Source organism: Pongo pygmaeus, chromosome 9 (assembly GCF_028885625.2).
Source record: "Pongo pygmaeus isolate AG05252 chromosome 9, NHGRI_mPonPyg2-v2.0_pri, whole genome shotgun sequence".
NCBI lineage: Eukaryota > Metazoa > Chordata > Mammalia > Primates > Hominidae > Pongo > Pongo pygmaeus.
This window is the reverse complement of record NC_072382.2, coordinates 67,976,861-67,996,297: the sequence shown is the minus strand read 5'-3', so window position 1 is coordinate 67,996,297 and position 19,437 is coordinate 67,976,861. Positions and strand designations below refer to the sequence as shown.

The 19,437-nt window shown below is 52.4% G+C and overlaps 1 protein-coding gene and 1 long non-coding RNA gene across 6 annotated transcripts in view; one reads left to right on the top strand and one right to left on the bottom strand.

Annotated features, from left to right (window-relative positions):
- Nucleotides 1–285: 285 nt before the first annotated feature.
- The window catches only part of LMO1 (LIM domain only 1), a 53,611-nt gene continuing 34,459 nt past the window's right edge, over nucleotides 286–19,437 (bottom strand). For 4 of the 5 annotated variants that reach the window (XM_054438578.2, XM_063671167.1, XM_054438577.2 and 1 more), the window contains exons 2-4: nucleotides 6,338–6,551; nucleotides 2,971–3,096; nucleotides 286–698 (exon numbers count right to left, since the gene is read on the bottom strand). In XM_054438578.2, coding sequence (XP_054294553.1) covers nucleotides 593–698; nucleotides 2,971–3,096; nucleotides 6,338–6,543 — 438 coding nt within the window. In that variant the 5' untranslated portion in view covers nucleotides 6,544–6,551 and the 3' untranslated portion in view covers nucleotides 286–592. Of the gene's footprint in view, nucleotides 699–2,596; nucleotides 3,097–6,337; nucleotides 6,552–19,437 lie in introns of those variants that run through there. The other variant, XM_063671168.1, reaches the window with a different exon arrangement.
- On the top strand, nucleotides 5,649–17,867 carry LOC129007526 (uncharacterized). The gene is made up of 4 exons (XR_008492357.2): nucleotides 5,649–6,010; nucleotides 6,663–7,131; nucleotides 8,038–8,165; nucleotides 15,133–17,867. It is a non-coding gene; the product is annotated as an uncharacterized LOC129007526 (long non-coding RNA).

Below are 19,437 nucleotides of genomic sequence, written 5' to 3'. Positions count from 1 at the left end.
CAGGGTAGGGAAGGCTTCATCTTTCCCCTCTTCTTGGGGACCTACTCAGGGCCAGACTGTGTGCTCTCCCAGAGGGAAGATACCCCAGGTCTCACCTCTGGCTGGGGCTGGAGGCTCTGAGTTTTCTCCCTCCTCCCAGCTTCTTCCCCTAAAGCCAACCTTTTGCTCCCCTGCCCGGCAACAGCCCATGCTGGAGGCCCCCACCCTGCTCTGTGCCCTGCCCTTGAGAGGCAGAGGGGAGGGGCCCCAGGTCTGTGTCAGTCATGTGAACAACGCAGAGTAACCTCCCGGAAACATTCATAAGTTTAATCCACGCCAGTAATAAAATCGCATTACATTTCTCATAAAATAAATGTTCCCATTTATATACAGAAGACAGACTGTACAGGCCCGGCCTGGCCCCAGGAGGGGTCACACAAAGACGGGCGGTGGTGGAGGAGGAAGGGCCATCCCTCCCATCGAGGACGGAGAAGTTCTAATGTGGCAGGAGAGCGGCTGGCCAGCCTGCACTGGTAGAGTGGCTGGCTGGCCGGCCAGGCGGGTGGGCAGGCGGGCAGATGGACAGACGGGCCTGGAGGCCAGGCGCCGGGCGTTACTGAACTTGGGATTCAAAGGTGCCATTGAGCTGCCCCTCCTCATAGTCCATCTGACACAAGATCATGTTGTTCTTCAGGAAGAATTTGTCTCCCACACAAAATCTAGAAAATCCAAGCGAGAGAGAGAAGCCATGGGAAGGTCCCAGTGGGTAAGTGGGGGCTGCAGACAGAAGCCGGCCTGGCCTAGGAGGTGAGCTATGTGGGAGGTGGTGGGGGGAGTTTGTTCCTTGAACCTTCCAGAGGGAACTGCCAAAAGTCCCCACAGCACACCTGGGCAATTCCCCCAGGCCAGCCCCAACCTTGGCCAGGCCCTGTAGCCTGAGGTGGTAGGACAGACAGACAGTTGGGCCACAGGCTTCCACAGTCAGGTCTCCTGTGGAGGTGAGTGTAGGGTTAGGGGGGTTGGTGGAGAGGTGCAGGAACAGCCTACCCCAGTCCCAGAGAGGGAGAAACGGAAAGGACAAACAGAAAAAGACCAAGGGGGGAGACAGATGGAGAGAGGCAGAGATGGGGCCGGGCGCGGTGGCTCACGCCTGTAATCCCAACACTTTGGGAGGCTGAGGTGGGTGGATCACGAAGTCAGGAGTTTAAGACCAGCCTGGCCAAGGTGGTGAAACCCCATTTCTACTAAAAATACAAAAAAATTTAGCTGGTCATGGTGGTGGGCATCTGTAATCCCATCTGCTTGGGAGGCTGAGGCAGAGAATTGCTTGAGCCCAGGAGGCGGAAGTTGCAGTGAGCCGAGATCATGCCACCACACTCCAACCTGGGTGACAGAGTAAGACTCCATCTCAAAAAAAAAAAAAACAATAATAATAATAAAAATAAATAAAAAGGCAGAGATGGGTAAGGAAGGAGGGATAAAATGGTTGTTTTTTCCATCCATCTATCCCTCTCCCCAATTTAAGAGGATGGCTTAGTACAGGGCATTCTTCCTCTAAACAAAATTGATAAGTTACCTAGAGCATCCTTCTAAGAGGTAACCCTGTTCCACTATCTCCTCTCCTACCCAAGGAAGGCCCTTCATTGGTCTCCTAGTCCTCCCCAAGTAATGGAAGATTCCGGTCCTTTCCCTAAAGATGTCCCCAGGGTGGGTGAAGCCTTTAGTGAGACCCCAAGATCGCTGGCCTAGTTCCAGCAGATCCCAGTCAAACCACCAGGTGGCGCTGTAAGCTCACTGAGCCCTCCTAACAGCAGGCCCGGCCAGAGCCCCCAGCCAGACCAGCGTTCCCTGTAGGTCCCTCTGAACTTCACTTCAGGGAGCACTTGTGTGCGTTCCTACCTGACCTGGGGGCTCCTGAGAAGAGCGCCTGCCTTCTGGTGCTAAGCCCCAGCCAGGGCTGAAGGGCTGTGGCTCCTTAGGTCCCCAGGGACTCCCACAGGGCTAGGGCACAGAGTTGGGGCCAAGAGACCAGAAAAGAAGCTGGGCTGGAACCAGAATCACAAGGGTTGGGTGAGGAGAGAGTGGCCACTCCCTGAGGGGACTTTGCCCTCCAGATTTGGGAACCCCTTCTCACTGGAATATACATGCACACACATACACATACTATGCACTGGGTACGCGGGTGGGAGGATATGTTATCCCATGCACATGCACATTTCAAACACGTATACAGGCTGGGCGTGGTGGCTCACACCTGTAATCCCAGCAATCTGGGAGGCTGAGGTGGGCGGATAACCTGAGATCAGGAGTTCAAGAGCAGCCTGGCCAACATGGTGAAACCCCGACTCTACTAAAAATACAAAAATAAAAATAAAAATTAGCCGGGCATGGTGGCACACGCCTGTAGTCCCAGCTACTTGGGAGGTTGAGGCAGGAGAATCACTTGAACCCGGGAGGCAGAGGTTGCCATGAGCCAAGACTGTGAGATCACACCACTGCACCCCAGCCTGGGCAACAGAGTGAGACTGTATCTCAAAAAATAAAATAAAACATGTATATACACATGCATACTCACCTCATCATGCACACACATTGCACATACACATATATCCCCAGACATTTAAAAACACATGTACAGATGCATATTAATTCCATCATGCACATGTGCCCACTTGTACATTTACAAATACACATGCACATGCACACTCAACTATGCATACACAGTAAACTCATGCACGCCTTCATTATATTCACACAGAAATGTGCCACACAGATGTGCACACCCAATATTAAAGTGCACATATTTGGCTACCAAGCTTACACACACATAAAACACATAAAGCACATGCATGCTCATAACCTGCACGCACCACCACATACACACACGCAACCCTCATTTGCTTGCACGCCTCCCCCGTGCTCCTGGCCCATCCCAGCAGGCCTCAGGCTGGCGTCTGGGGAGTGTGTTGGGTCAGCCAGTCCAGCACTGACCTCTGGTTGCAGAGCTGGCAGGCGAAGCAGTCGAGGTGATACACGTTGTCCCGAGCCCGCATCACCATCTCGAAGGCTGGGATCAGCTTGCTGCAAGCAGCACAGTTCCCTGTGGTGCCAAAAAGCCTGCCGAGGGAAGGATGCAGAGGACTCAGCAGCATTCTGGGGAGCTGGGTGGGCAGGGGGAAAGGAGTTGCCTCCATCCAGGGTCCTTCCCATCCTCCAACTTGTGGGCTCGGCAGGTGGGCTCATGCAATAGGATAAGGGCACTGAGGGCTGCATCTAGATTCCGCCCAGAGATCAGGCTGCCAAGAAATCAGCACATCCCCTTCCAGGGAGGGTGTGTACGGGGTCAGGAGTTGGCTGTCACTGCCCATCCCAAGGCCCCCTCCCAGGCTCCCACAAGGGTCCTCAAGCCCTGGAGCCAACAAGAGAATCCTAGGCTGGGTCCTGAGCAAGGGCTCCAGACCCACACAAGCCTGAATTTCAGGGGCAGACTGAATCTTGGGTTGTGTGCCCTCAGGCAAGTCAGTGAGTCTCTCTGAGCCTCATTTACCTCATCTGTAAAACAAAGCCTGAAACACACCCTTCACGGGGTAGTTGTGAAACCTGTTGTAAATTCTCAGTCACAACTCATTAAGCAACCACCTAGGTAGTGTTCACTATGTCTCAGCCACTAATCTAAGAGCTTTACAAAGATTAACGCTTAATCCTCACAACAAACCTAGGAGGTGGTACTATTATTATTCCCCATTTTAAAGATTTAAAAAATGAGTCACAGAGAAACAACTTGGATAGTCACAGGGCCTTGGTCCAGAAGGCGTGCTCTAAACCACTGCATGACATGCTTTTCCCACCTTTAACATTACAGTGTTTATTATTTGATTTTTTGAAAATAGAGATGGGGTCTCACTATATTGGGCAGCTGCTCTCGAACTCCTGGACTCAAGTGATCCTCCTGCCTTGGCCTCCCAAAGTGCTGGGACTACAGGCATGAGCCACTGTGCCTTGCCAAAATTAAAGTGTTTTATTAAATCTTTTTTCCATGACAAACTCACTGTGTTACTTGCCTAAGTCCCTTTTTTTCTTTCTCTGAACCTCAGTTTATCCTTCTGTAAAATAGGGATGGATGATCCTATTCAAAGATGCTGTAAAACAGAACTGATGCCCAAAGGAAGCGCCAAGGACATCTGGCACAAATGCCTCTTTGAGGCAGGCACCCCTCCTCTTAGCCGCTGGCTGTAAAGCTCTAGGGACAGGGAGTTTACTCCCTCCCCATGCAGGCCAGCCCTTGGCTGGGTGTCCCAGTGGTCTGAGCCATCCCAGCTCCTCCTTGCTTCTTTCCTGCACACAGACGGAGCAAGCCCCAAGTGAGGCAAGAAGGCTGAGAAGAGGGTGGGGGGCCCCTCTAATCCTCGATTTGTCCAGCTCAAGCTCAGGCGCCTGCAGATGAGCTTGGCTCCATTATTCATCAGCTTGAGCTGCCTGGTGGCTCAGATTAAGGCAGACAAAGGCTGGGCCACAGCATCTGCCTGCCATGAGGGGCTTTTCTTGTCATCAGCCCAGGAACAGTTGCTTCAGAGGGCGCAGGCTCTGGACAGCCATTCTCCAGGCCTGAGCAGCTCAAGGAAGCCACGCTCCCATCCCAGCCCACTGGTCTAGCTGGTCCTACGGTCATTCCTTGCCTCTGCCAGAGCAAAAAAAAAAAAAAAAAAAAAAATTACCTTCCATCCCTAGTAGCTGGCAAGGCCCTGTATGCTTGTGGGTGCTTTTTCCTGATAAGCCCATCCTGCACTGTGGGCCTCTCTCTCCAAGTCCTGTGGGCCTCTCTCTCCAAGTCCTGTGGACCCATCAGATGGTCTGCCACATCATCCTAACCTGGTAGGGTCAGCCCCCAGGTGATGCCCTAAACCTCCAGACATGGAGGCCCCTTCTAGGTCCTCAAGGGGTGAATCCCCAGGAACATTCTTTTTTGAGACAGGGTCTTGCTCTGTCACCCAAGCTGGAGTGCAGTGGCGCAATCACAGCTCACTGCAGCCTCAAACTCCTGGGCTTAAGCAATCTTTCCACTTCAGCCTCCTGAGTAGCTGGGACTACAGGCATGCAGCTACTACACCTGGCTAATTTTTTTTTTTTGGAGAAACGGGGGTTCACCATGTTGCCCAGGGTTGGTCTCAAACTCCTGAGCTGCAGCGACGTGCCTGCCTCGGCCTCCCAAAGTGCTGAAGTTACAGGCCATGAGCCACCGCGCTTAGCCTGAATATTCTTCCTTAACCCCTGCTCCTGGTCTCAGCCTCTCCCCTCCAGCCCTGGCAAGGAGCACTAAGTCACAGATTCTGTTTTACTGCATCACTTTTAAATGTAGGTATTAAAAGGTGCAGGCAGGTCAGTCAAAGGATCTTTGGGGAAGTGGGGGAACTTCCACTGATAACCTCCCCCTTGCAACATGCCCAGACCTGGGCAGACGGAGCCCCATGAAGCCCTTGCCCCGACCTGTTAATTAATGCGATGAGCCCTCCTTCCCCACAAGCCCGGCAACCATCCAGCAGCCTGCGACAGAGCCAAATGCAGGTGCTGGGTCTCAGCCAAGGCCCTGCTTTGTGGCCTCCTTCCAGCCTTGCTGATGTCATAAATGGCCTCAGGGAGGGTTAATTGGGGGAGGTGGCTCCAGGGAATAGGATCCAAGTTGTATGGAGGGTGAGTTAGAGCTCAGAGGAATGCAAGGCAGGGAAGTATCATTCTTTCACCCTTCACGGAGAAGTAAACTGAGGCTGGGAGAAGATTAGGAGCCAAAGGCTCACAGCTAGTTCCAACCCAGGTCTTGAAGCTCCAGCATCATTGGCCCTGCTCCTAGGATATGGCTGCCTGCCAGTTTCCCTGGGCAAATGGACGCCTGTTCCCAAGGACCATCTAGAAAGGAAAGTTGGGCACTGGGAGATGGAAAGAGACTGCATTAGGGAGGAGGGTCCTGGGGAAGTCAAAGCTTCCACACCTGTTCTCAAAGCCCCTCTGAGGTATCCCCTCCCAGATTCCAGATCAGGTGGGTCAGAAGCACCTGGCCAAGGCGGGGGGTGCGGGGTGCAGAGCTAGGCTGGGGCCCTTCGAAAGCTTAACTTAGGGGCCCCAGGTTACAAATGCCTGCCCTGGACCTGTGCTGGGCACCGAGTCCAAGGGCATAACGACCTGGGGCTTCCCTCAGGTGACTTCTCAGGTATCTGGGGCAAGCAGGGCAGGGGCAGGACAGTCAAGAATGAGAGGACACACAGGGTACTGGGTCTAGGGCCAGGGGCACAGTCACGCTGGGGCTGAGGATGGGGAGCTTTCTGAGCAGGACAAGGGCTTGGGAGGCCAGGGGTCGGCAGCCCACCTCAGGTAGTCGCGTCGGCACAGGATGAGGTTGGCCTTGGTGTAGAGGGTGGAGCCCACCTCGCCCAGGCGGCAGTCACAGCAGGCACACTTGAGGCAGTCTTCATGCCAGTACTTGTCCAATGCCTTCAGCAGATAGCGGTCCTTGATCTTGCGGTTACAGCCCGCACAGCCCTTCTGCTTCCCTTTGGGCTGGACGGAGAGCATCGGCACGCCTGCAGATGGACAGACAGACAGGAACGCAGGATGGGCCCTGTAGCTCTGGACCTCAAGGAATATCCCCCAAGAATGGGGAGCTCACTGCTTCTCTCTGTCGCCCCCTCTAGGTTTGGGGCTCCCAGGAGCCCTCGCTTTCTCCCCAATAACCTCCTCCCCGGGCTCTGGGTCCTGCCCTTTGGGCTACATGGCACAGCCTGTTTCCCTGGCCCTGCGAAGGTCCCTCCAGAGGCTGCTGTGCTCCAAGGCACACACAGACCCCAGGCCTGGCCTCCCTGAGCTGTTCCTCTCCACCCTGGCCTCTATCCCCTATGCGGTCTCATCTGGAGTAAGCCTGAAGCTCGCCTTGCCAAGCCACCATCACATTGGCTCTTCCAGCAATAAGCCTAAGAAATGTAGTCTCCTCAGGCCTATGAGGTTCTCTAGAACCCCCAGATCTTTTTGCCAACTCGTCTTTCTCCAGCTGAAATGCTACAGCCTCTTGGTCTATCCATGTAGAGCTGTGATGGTGTCAAGAAGGAAGTGAGACGCCCCTGGGACACTCCCAGGAGGGAGCAGAGGCTCTGGGGCTCCTGGCAGGTAAGAGGAGGCAGCTGGCAGGGCCTGGCTGGGGCTCCCCTTGGGAATGCTTCAGGCGGTGTCACACCTCACCTGCCCTGGCCTGGGGGAGGGCAGGCTCTGAGCCTCTGGATCCTTCCTCATTCTACCAGGATTAGGATCTCTCAGCCATCAGCCCCTCCCAGGGCCCATACCAGCTTCCATACCGGCTTCCCAACATACATACAGGCACCAAGTACAAAGGGCCCAACGTGATGTTCACCACAGGGCAGAGTCTTCCGTCGCGGCAGGCGAGCATGTGCGCTCATGCACACCCCTCACACACAAGCACGACATGCAGGTGTGGGCATGAAGTGACAGAGGCACGGGTTCCTAGTCCCTTCTCCTGGGACCACAGGGACTGTTGAGGAGGAGATGGGGGCAGATGTCGTCCAGTAGCCTGGACATCCATGTGGACCCGTGAGGCTAGGAGGGAAGTGCAGAGGACCTCAGAAGCCCTGCTCTGTGACTTTACAGGGCGGGAGCCTGTGGGAGTTGCCTGAGAAACCTTGTGAAGACAGGGAGGGTGTGCATGCTCCGTTCCTGACCAAGGTGCAGCTGGATAGGGGCCCATCCCTCCCCACCTCCCCGGCTTTCCAACACTCCCCTGGAGTCTGTCCTTCTACTGGCCCCGTCCTCTCCAAAGGACCCCTGCTCTCTCCAGGGCTCTGGCCTTCCTCCCATCCCCTGGTGTCCCTCCCATTCCCAGCCCTCCTCACTGCCCCCAGCCCAGAGTCTGAACAGTTGGGCTGCTTCCCTTCCTTTTGCTTCCCTCCTCCTTGGGCATTAGGGGAGAACCAGGCACAAGAGGCCTTGGTCTCAGAATCCACAGATGTAAGGTCAGAAGAGCCCTCAGAGTTCTTCCAGTTAAATGCTCTCATTCTACAGATGGGGAAACTGAGGCTCAGACGGTTATAGGGGCTTGAGTCAGCCACCGTCAAGCTGGCCCCAGGACTCCTTCCCCTCTCCTGTGCTCGCTGTCAGCCCAGCTGTCTCCTTAGACTTCTCCTGGACAGGTGAGTCTGGGGAGCAGGCGCCCACCCACAGGCTACAGTGCGCAGTGCCAGTGGGCTCCCTCTTCCTCCTCCCTGCAGTCCCTGCAGGGTCTGTCTGTTAGCTGGTGAGTTTGCTGCCTAATTTCCTTAATGCAGCTCTAAAGGTTAATTGGTCTGAGAGAGGGATGGGGCACAGGATGACTCTGTCCTCGGGCCTGCCTGTGTCTCTTCTAGCAGGGCCCAGCCTGGCACAGAGCTCTGAAAGAGCCCAAGGAGGGCAGCTGGGGAGCAGATACCCCTGAGAACTGAAGGGGTCTGTGAGGCTCCTTCCAAGTCCTGGCCTACAGGGAGGTGTGGGGAAATGGGAGAGGAGTTAAAATAGCTGGATGGGGAAATGAGGGGCCTCCCAGGGTAGGACCTGGACCAGGGTAGGGCTCCAAGGGCAGGAACTTGTCCCTAGGCCCTGTGCAGGGAGCATGCAGCCAGCAGAGCTACGCATTCAAAAACCGACTGGGAAAATCTTGGGCCAGGCCCCCACTACAGCGCCTATAAGGCTCACGTTCCTTTTGCTCAGCCAGGCTTGCAGCAGGCCTGGCTCCCTTCCCAGTGGTCCTGAACCCCTCCCAGGGCTGTATATTTGGGCTGTTACCAGAACATGGGTGAATGGCTGGAACCTCCGTACTCAGGTGAGACCTGAGCCCACTAAATTATAGCCCAAAACGATGGGAAACAGTGAGAGACCCCAGCACTTGAAGCAGCTGTCCCACTCTCTCTTCCATCTACCCTGGCTCTTGGACAGGCTGGTCTTCCAAGCTCAGACCCCAGCATGTTTGTCCTGGCTCCTGCAGGGTTGTGAACTCCAGCACTAGTCGACTATCTCTTCACTGAAGGGATCTGGCACCTAGAGGACCCTGTGGAAACCATGAGGGGTGAAGCTGCCAGCTGCCACAGGTCCCCCTCCCCACTGCCCGTGCCCAGGCTGGCCTCTGCATAGGCAGGTTACCTTAAGACCTGGACACCCCTTTTCTGGGGTGCTGAACTGATTCCTGGCTCTGGAGAACTCTTATAGAAGCCACACAGCTTCTGCCAAAGTGTCCCATGTCCACCAAGACATGGAACACCAGGGTCAGCCTGGCTGAGAAGGCCCCAGAGCGTTTAGAGACCCTTGGGTCTAGAGATTTCCCATGAGAAAGGCTGGCATTCTGGGGGAAGCCTGAGCCAGGGCAGCCCCATGGGATGGGCCTGGGACCAGACTCCAGGTCTGCAGTCCTGTGGCTATGGGGTCCAGAGCATATGCCCCTGGTCTCTTTGGGCCTAACTTCCTTCATCTGCCCATAAGAAAAATGGAAGCAATCCCTTGCTTCTCACAGGAGAGTGGAAGAGCTCTGGGGGTCAAACAAACAAAACGGTGGAGACAGCCTTCCTTCCTCATAGGGCATCCATGCTGTGTCTGCTCCCACCGGGCTGGTCCAGGAGACTTGAAAACACTCCTGGAAAGGTGGAGGGGCTTTCAGGAGAGGCTCCGCAGTCTCCTGCTCCCCAGATGGAGGGATAAGCTCCCCATAGGGTCCAGGCCCTCCCTCCTGCTCTGCCTCCCCCATTCCCACCTAGCCCCCCACCCAATCTGCCAGCCTGACCCCCTGCAGACACCTCTTCCCTCCCTCCTTCCCCAGCCTGGCTCTGGGACCTGAGCCTCGGGCCATGCACTTTCCATTAAGGAGATAGCATCCCTTTGCTGAAGTCCATTTGGGATCCATTTTAGTGTTATCTAAAAATCAAATCTACATGGTAATCCTTTTAATGTACTCCTGACTTTAGAAAAAAATGGCTTTGCACTCCTTCAGGAAAGGTTTTAAAGCATTACCCAGTAATTACTACTCACCCATGAAAACACTGATATTTTACAACGGATGATGTTTGTGCCGACACGCACGCCTGGGCACACACTCAGATGCATGCGCTGGGCCCAGCAGAATAAACCAGTCCACTCAACCCAGGGTCAGCCCTAAGTCTCAGGATGTGGGGGGCACAATATTGGAGGGGAAACAGGCTGAACTCCAACCCCTACCTCTAGCAGGGGGTGGAGGCAGGGCTGCTGGTGGAAGGAGGCAGCCAGGCTCGGAGAGAAGCCTCCCAGTCTGACTCATCTGGCTGCCAGACACTCACCCTCCGCTCTTTAATCTGGGGGAAAGCCAGACAGTCCAGGTGATGGGGAGGCACTGCCAGAGGTCATCCCGCTCCTTCCGCTCTCTCCCTCCAGCCCGGAGGAGAAATGCCCTCATCTTCACATGGACCTCAGAGCAGTCCACTAGGCCAGACCCAAGTCCCCAGCAACTCCTGCCCACCTGTCCCAGCCCAGCTGCCCCTCAGCTCCAGCACGTGGACTTTCCCAAACTGCCAAGCCCACAGGCTCCAGTACTACTGGTGCCTCTGGTTTGGATGGCAGCCTGGGGGACGCTTACCCCAGTGAGCTCCTCCAAGGCCAGTCTTCCAGCCCAGAACGTCTACCTCACCCAGCTCCAGGTCACTGCAGGCTCTTCCCTGTGGCTCCCCTGCTGGGAGCCACTGTGGCCACCTCCTGACAACTCCACTGGGCATCTGCAGCCCCTCCCACACGCCAGTGTGTCCTGCTTGGCACTGCTGGCTCTGCTCCCTGCAGGATCCTGGAACACAGCTCCTCTCCCTCCCACAAATGGATCTTGTTTGCTTGTGTCCCGGGGCCTTCACTCTGCTACTACTCCAGGAAGAAACGCCTTTGTCTTGCCCATCCCCACTCTCCCAAAAAGGTCAGAGTCAAGAGTGGGACTGAGGTCAAGAGTGGGACTGAGGCTAAGAGTTCAGATCTTGAAATCGGGGAGCCTAGTTTCAAGTTTGGGAACTGCTCCAAGGAGCTGGGGGGCCTAGATTAAATCCCCTCACCTTTCTGACTGGCATGTGTGTACTGGGGGCCACAATGGTCTCTTTCCGCTCAGAATGTGGTGAGGATAGAATGAGGTTATGCACATGAGGCCATAGCACAGAGTCTGGTGCCCAGGGCACAGTGAACAGGAACTGATAGTATTAACAGTCACCCCAGGATACCATCTCTGCTTGGACACTTGCTTTCTTTTTCTTTTAACTTTTTGTCTCTTGACATAATTTCAAACTTTCAGAACACTTGCAAGAATAGTAGAAAAAATTCCTGTAAGCCCTTCACCCAGATTCCCTACATATAACATTTTACCACCTTTGATTTCTCCTCCATCTTTCTACCTACTTACCTATAATTTTTTCCCTAAATCATTTGAGAGTTGGTTTCAAACAGGAAGCCTCTATACCCCCTAATACTTTTGGTTTGCAAATGCTTTGCTGAAAACAAGGACATTCTCTTACATAACCACAGTACAATAATTGAAATCAGAAAATTATCATTGACATAACATTATTATCTAATCTATAGACCTCATTCAGATTTTACCAATTTCTTCAAAAATATCTTTTATGGAAAAATCCTGGGCCCTGCATCGCATTCAGTTGTCAAGTTTAGTCTACTTACATCTGGAAGAATTCCTAAACCTTTCTTTTGTGTTTCAAGACAATGGCATTTTTGAAGAGTACAGGCCAGTCATTTCATGGAATATCTCTCAATGTGGGTTTGTCTGACACTTTTGACTGTGTGACCTTAGTTACCATTTTCTCGGTTTTCTTTTTTGTGTAATGGGTATGAAAACAGCACTCATTTCAGAGTCGCCATGAGAAACAATGGAGTTAATTTATGTGCTAAGGACTAAGGCCACAGTAAAACGTTAACTCTGATTAGTGTCACTCTCCTCAACATATGAAACAGGATAGTGAGAGACACTTATTTTGAGGAGCGACGAACTGATTTGATTGTTCTACTGTGGTTAAAGTCACCCTGGCACTGGCCATAGTCCAGCTCCACCCAAAGGCCAGTCTAGTGGTCAGTGCAAGTATGTGTAGAAGGAAGCCACCCTATCTGTCCAACAGGCTGTTCCACTGACCAGCCACATGGGAAGCAGTTGCTGTGGCAACTCAGAGGGTGACAGCTCCAGGACCCTCTGGCTGCTCTGGAGAGAGCCCTGGAGGCAGGTGTAGCCTTGGTTTTTTTTTTTTTTTTTTTTTTAAGACAGGGTCTTCCTCTGTCTCCCATGCTGGAGTGTAGTGATGTGGTCACAGCTCACTGCAGCCTCAACCTCCCAGCTTAAGTGATCCTCCTACCTCAGCCTCCTGCATCGGTGGGACCACAGGCATATACCACCAAGCCAGGCTAATTTTTAGGGGGAGGAATTTTTTTTTTTTTTTTTTTTTTTTTTTTTTTTTTTTTAGAGACAAGGTCTCAACTATGTTGCCCAGGCTGGTCTTGAACTCCTGGGCTCAAGCAATCCTCCCACCTCAACTTCCCAAAGTGCTGGGGTTAGTAGGAGAAAGAGCTGGCATGTGAACCCTGGCAGTCTATCTCTAGGGCCAAAGTACTTGACTCACGTGCTGTGCTGCAGGGCTGCATGCTGAGGGGGGCTGAGACCCAAGCAGGAGACTTCACAGAGCTTAGAAGACACATGGAGAGCATGCAGACGCTCACCACACAGCTGCAGGACACATGCACAGCAGCACACAAATACTTCTCCATGTCCACATGATCACACAAGTACACTAGGTCCATGTGAGGAGGGACTGTGTCTGTTTTATTCTCCCCACAAGTTTTATTTCAGTACCTAGCACAGTGCTGGCATACAGTAGGTACTCAGTAAGTTGCATGAAAATACATACCCATGCATCTAAGCACACACATGCATGTGTGTGTATGAGCATGTGTTTGGGTATGCTTATATAAATATATACTTATGCACAGATGCACACATATGCACAAGCAGCTTCATGCACGTTTAGTCTCTTAAAAGACTACAGTGTCAAAAAGTGGATCAGAGCTTAGAATCAAGCTCTGATTTCAACAAAACCCACAAGTAAGAGGCCTGAAGATGGAAGGAATTGGAAGAGCATGAACCCTCTAGTGTTACCCTCATGGACCCACGTGCAATGTCAGACATTACCCAGAAGTTGATCCCACAATCCTCATGCCTGCTTCAGCTGCTGGAGGTGGGGAGACTCACTCTCTGGGTCCCGGGGGTCTGGGTCCCTGTCACCTTGTAAGGTGCTTTGCCCGCCTGGGCCCACACCTGGGCCTGGGAACTGCAGAGTAGGATCCCAAACCAAGCCTACCAGCAGCCCCTCCTAGGCATCAATCCTCTTTAATAAGGAAATTTGAAAGTGTAATCTAATTCTGCAGAATCTCTTTAAATCTCGTTTTCTCAGAAGTAACTTCATTTCGCACGGACACATCCAGCCTTGTGAGAAGGCCTCCATTTCACACCAGTTTTATCTCCACAATTTCTCGTCTCACTGCACTCCTATTCCAGGGCCTTGCCATGCAGCAGGCGAGGCCTGAACTAATAGCATTTCCTACTCATTTGGAATCAAAAGCCAACGAGAACAACTGTGGAAACGCGCGGCCACAGCCACCCAGAGCACGCTCATTACCGCCCCTCTGCACACCCACTTGCAGGTAACGTGTTCACTGTGAGGATGAGGGAGAGAGGCAGGGGCTCCTATGGCCTCCAGCTCCCCACGAGGGCAGGAAGAGGAAGGCTGAGAGGCTGGGCTCAGCCCATGGGGTGGCAGTCAGCTCAGTGGAGGGACTGGCAGCTTTGACTCTGGTGCTGCTCACCCCTCAAGGGAGCTTGTGAGAAGAGGCAGGGTAATGTAGGCCCTGAGACTGTGGGCCCTGCAGACACACAGCCTCGGCTTGAATTCTGGCTTTGGCGCTTCCCAGCTCTGCCTCAATTTACTCACCTGCTAAATGAGGACAGCCTGCTTTAAAGGATTGAGGATTAAATTGGATAATGAACATGAAATAGTTATAACAATGTTTGGCATAGTAGCATAAAGCAATTAGCTGAGAAAATTTAGTTGTATCTTGTGACCCAACAATTATATTCCTAGGTATATGCCCAACAGAAATGAGAGCTTATGTCCATCAAAACAGATGCACAAAAATGTTCATAGATGTTTTCTTCTTAATAGCCCCACACTGAAAACAACACAAATGTCCATCAACAGTAAAACAAAATAAATTATGGTATATTCGTACAATGGAATAGTATGTAGCAATTAAAAAGAATGAATTACTAATACATACTACCTGGATGAATCAGACAATATAATATTGAATGAAAGAAGCTAGACACAAAAAGGTACATACTGTATAATTCCATTTATATGTAGTTCCCAAACAGGCAAAACTGATCTGATGTCAGAATAATGGTTACTTGGAGGCCGGGCACAGTGGCTCACGCCTGTAATCCCAGCGCTTTGGGAGGCCGAGGTAGGCGGATCATGAGGTCAAGAGATCGAGACCATCCTGGCTAACATGGTGAAACCCCGTCTCTACTAAAAATACAAAAAATTAGCCAGCCGTGGTGGCAGGCGCCTGTAGTCCCAACTACTCGGGAGGCTGAGGCAGGAGAATGGCATGAACCTGGGAGGCGGAGGTTGCAGTGAGACGAGATCGCGCCACTGCACTCCAGCCTGGGCGACAGAGTGGGACACCATCTCAAAAAAAAAAAAAAAAAAGAATAATGGTTACTTGGGGTGAGGTGGAGGACATATTATCAACTGAGAGGAGGACGAGGAGCCCAACATACTGAAAATGTCCTATGTCTTGATCTGAGTGTTCATATGGGTGCATACCTGTATAAAAATTCACTGAGCTGAACATTTGAGCTTTGAGCATTTAACTGCATATATGCGATACCCAATTTAAAAAAGGAGCTGAGATGGAGATGCCCTCATCAGAGCTCTGTATGCCTTTCATAAACCCCACCATTTACTCAGCAGTCACTGTGCCAGGTGCTGGGCTAACCATCTTACAGTGTTATCTCAATGAATCTTCATATTAACTCTGATGCACTAAATGATTACCCCCATTTCACAGATGAGAAGACAGTGGCCTGGGAAGTTTCAGGTCATGCAAGGTCATGCAGCTAGAAGGCTGCAGGGCAGAGATTGGAATCCTGGCCTGTCAGACTCCAGAGTTCAAGTTCCCATCCAGCACACGCCCAGGGCCTCCCTGCACAGCCTGGATTCTCCAGTACAGCCTGGATGCCAGATGGTGCTGGGGTGGGGGCTGGGGCCATGCTTAGATCAGGGCCTGGGCTAAAACCAAGAGGAATGACTGTCCATGCAGGGCACTGTCTCTGGGTGGACCACAGGACTTACCCACTCATCTGTTGGTCCTTCAAATGCTATGACTGCTGTGGGATCTTGAAAGGGCTTCTGGGCAGAGCCAGCAAGGGGACATGGACCAGAAACTAAGTAAAAAGAGGGCACAGGGCTGGGAAGGGAGCAGAGGGCCATGTAGAAGCAGAGCCAAGATGTCTGCATTGCAGCTTTGAGAAGGACAAAGAAGCCTTGAGATGGCACATGTCCTTAGGAGGAGGCTGGGCTGGGGACTCCAGACCCAGGGCTATAATGATGGCAGGAGCCTCAACCAACAGCCAGGGCCTTGTGTGTGAACGAGGGGATGGGTAGGGCGGGGAGCAGAGAGGTCCTGGAGACAGGCCCAGCTCAGGGTGAGACATTTGGAGCAGAAGACGTCCTGGAGAGGGGCCTGGTTCAGGGTGAAGTCCAGCAATGCTTGCCTGCTCTAAGTGCCAAGCTTCTCCTGCACGCTAGAGCTCACCACAGGAGGGAAGGCCTAAGGGAAGCACTGTCCAGTCTCACCCCCAGCATCTGCAGCCACCGTAGTCATATTCAACCAGATGACAGTAAACCACGTTACCCCTTACTGAGTGCCTGCTCTGTACCAGGAACATATGCTTGTCATGACCCTGAGTGCAGAGAACTCACCAACTTGCCCAAGGGTAAAGCCACCAGTGGCCAAAGCGAGGCTGCAGATCCAGGCTGCTGGCCAGGAGGCATCCACGCCCTGCCTGCTGTGTCCCAGGGCCAGAGGCAGCATCACATCATCCTTTCCCCAAGCAATGGGGAAAGTGAACTTTCACTTGAACCCAATCTGGACCCTACCAAAAGAAGATGGCTCTGAAACACTCCTTGCAGGAATACAAAAGACCCCTTGTCAGGGAAAGGTTGGGCTGCTGATCCCCAGAGCTCCCCAGAGGGGCCATTTCCTGTGCAGGAGTACAAAGCAGGAAGCTTCATATGCTACATTTTTGCAGTGCGTTTTGGTGAAGAATAACCTATCCTTAGGAATACTGCATCTAAAGCCTGAACTCACCATGACATAAAGGGACTGAGGAGTTTCCACACATCCCCCACAGATCTTCCTTGTTGGGGGAAGCTGAGTCTGGTTTGGGGCAACAGCAACAGCCTAAGGGGACTGTCTTAATCTGTTCAGGCTGCCATAACAGAATACCACAGACTGGGTGGCATATAAACAATTGAAATTTATTTCTCACAGTTCTGGAGGCTGGGAAGTCTGAGAGCAAGGCACCAACAGATTCTGTGTCTGGTGAGAGTTGCTTCTTGGATCATTAGATGGCCATCTTCTTGCTGCATCCTCACATGGCAGAAGGGGCAAGGAAGTTCTCCGTGGTCTCTTTTAAGAAGGCACCAATCCCATTCATGAGGGTTCTGCCCTCATGACCTAATCACCCCCAAAGGCCCCATCTCTTAACACTATCACATTGGGTGTTGGGATTTCAATATAAGAATTTTGGGGAGACACAAATACTCAGATCATAGAGAGCTTGCAGGAAGGCCTGGATGTGATTCTGGAGCATAGTGATTCTGGAGCAGGTGTACATGCAGTCTGCTCTCACAGCCTCAGATAATTTTCTGTGGTTCTTTAGTGGTGGGAATTTAGAAACATCAGAAGCTGCATGTGCTCACTGGAGTTTGTCACTTGGAATGAGGCTTACGTTAATTGCATAGTTATCTGTAATGTGTTCTCCTTCTCCAGGATGGGTATTGGCATTTTCTTTCCATTCTTTGGTTGTCTCTAGAAAGCCTCAGACATAGCTCAAAAACAACAGGTCCAAAGCAGGATTCCTGATTTCTTCCCCAAACCTGGCCCCTGTACCCTCATCCCAGACTTCCTCCCTCCCACACCATCATCCACCCAGCACTCTGGCCAGAAACTGTCGTCCTCAGACTTCCATCCTCCTCACCCCTTTCACTGCCAACTCTTGCTCCTCATCCCACCTGCATCTTCCATTTCCACAGCCATCACCATCTCTCAACGCACTACCAGCATGGCATGATGTCTGGTACCCACAGCCCATTCTTCACACGGCAGCTGGAGAGATCTTCCAGATAAACCAGGGCAGGTCACTGCTCAACTTGAAACCCTTCCATAACATCCAATGGCCTAAGAATAACATCCAGACTCTTCATCCAGCCTGTAACATCTTCATGTGGTCTGGTGTCTGCCTTCCCCTCCCACACTGTGCTCCAGTCATACTCCAAACTCCTTCCTGCCTCAGGGCCTTTGCACATGCTATTACCTTCCCAGAACACCCTTCCCTGCCTCTGCCTCTGCATATACTTGACTCCTTCTCATCTTCAAGCTTCAGCTTAAATGTCATCTCCTCAGAGAAGCCTTTCTTGACCTCCTTATTTCCTTATTTAAATGAGCTCCCCACACCTCAGTAACTTCCTTCGGAGTTTTTCATCACAATTTGTAATTGTTTTACTTTTCTGCGAGTTTCCAAAAAAAAAAAAAACAAAAAAAAGTCTGATTGATTGGGTACTCTCATAAGAACAAAAGCCCCATGAAGGCTGTTCTTGGGGCCCTACATGTCTTGTCCACTATTATTTTCCCAGTGTTGAGCCCCACAGCTGTCATTGTTTAGCCATCAGCTCAATTCATGCATGAAGAGACTGAATGGAATCTATCCAGATATTACTGGCAAGAATCTGCTGGCCAGAGTGGGCCAATTCAGATAGGCAGGGCCCCTAGAGATGGAGCTTTAATCAGGCTTGTTGCTGCCCCTGTGCCACACCCCCTAAGTACCTGTAGCTATGTGGCCCTAACAAACAAAGCAGATTCAACCACAGCAGCTCCTGGGTCATGGCTGCCACAATCCAGGCTTTTGAGAAGCCTTCCCAGGGCTCCAGCTGAGGAACGACAGCTCTCATGCAAATATAAACCCTTTATCCTTTAGATAAAAGAGCAGCAAAAACGCATCCTCTAGCCCCTGCCTCCACTGCATGCCTCCCTTTACACATAAATACCTATCTCAGCCCTCAGGGAGTAGTGGGTATCTCTGTAATTCCAGCAGCTGTGGCTGTCACCTCTGGCACAGACCTAGCCTCCCCAACTCCCTACCTGAGGGTCTTTTTGGCTTACAAAAATGACTCCTCTTCCCTGTCAGCATAGTCTGAGTCTCTGGGGGCCAGTGGGAGGAAGCGGCCCCTGGAGTTTGCTACAGAAAAGCCCCAGGCCCAAGCCTTTCTCAGTCTGTAGCTTCCACCAACCCTCATCCCATCCTGGGCTGCTGGATCCAGCCCCTAGGTTCCTTAACAGGATGCTGCTTGAAGCTGCACAGCTGTGGGGACCGGTGGAGAGCATCTGGAAGCTGTGTTCCCCTGACAGCAACTCAGCTGCTCCTTGGGCACCCGCAAAGCCTGCATCACCCATCTAATGAAACAGGGCTCCCAAGAGGCCTGCAATCTCCACAGAGGAGGAGGACATGGACTCTCAGACGAGTCTCAATTTCACAGCATCAGGGACGTGAGCACCAGCGCGCTGAACCAGAAAACGAGAGTCTGGCAGGAGCTGCAGACACACCATGAGCACCAGGGGATGGGAGATTAGGGCCCTTCAAAATCAATTTTGAATTCAAACTTTTAAATGTGTTCTCCAGGCGCAAAGAGGGGACCCTCCCGGCAAGCTGGACCGGCAAGCTGGACCTAGCCGCCAGAGCCCATCTGCTAGCCACAGGGCTGGGTGAGGGGAGGAAGGGCTGGGGGTTAGGAGGGAGAATCCAGGTCCCACCCCCAGGAGCGGCAGGGATGGAAACCCCTTTGGCTGGGGCTGAGACAGCACTGCCTCTGGGATGCCTGCCTGAGGCATTGCCCCGGGGCTTCCTATTGAGGCCCTGGGGGTTGCTTCAGCCCTTCTTTGCAGACCTGGATAAGAGAGAGACGCTGAAAGCAAGGCCCACGTGAGCCAGATTTCCCTTCAGCCCCCTGTATGGCTGAGGAGGTTCAGGGAGCATCTGTAGATGAAGCTGTTTAGAATACAAGCTTTGGAATCAGTTTGGGATCTGTATCCTAA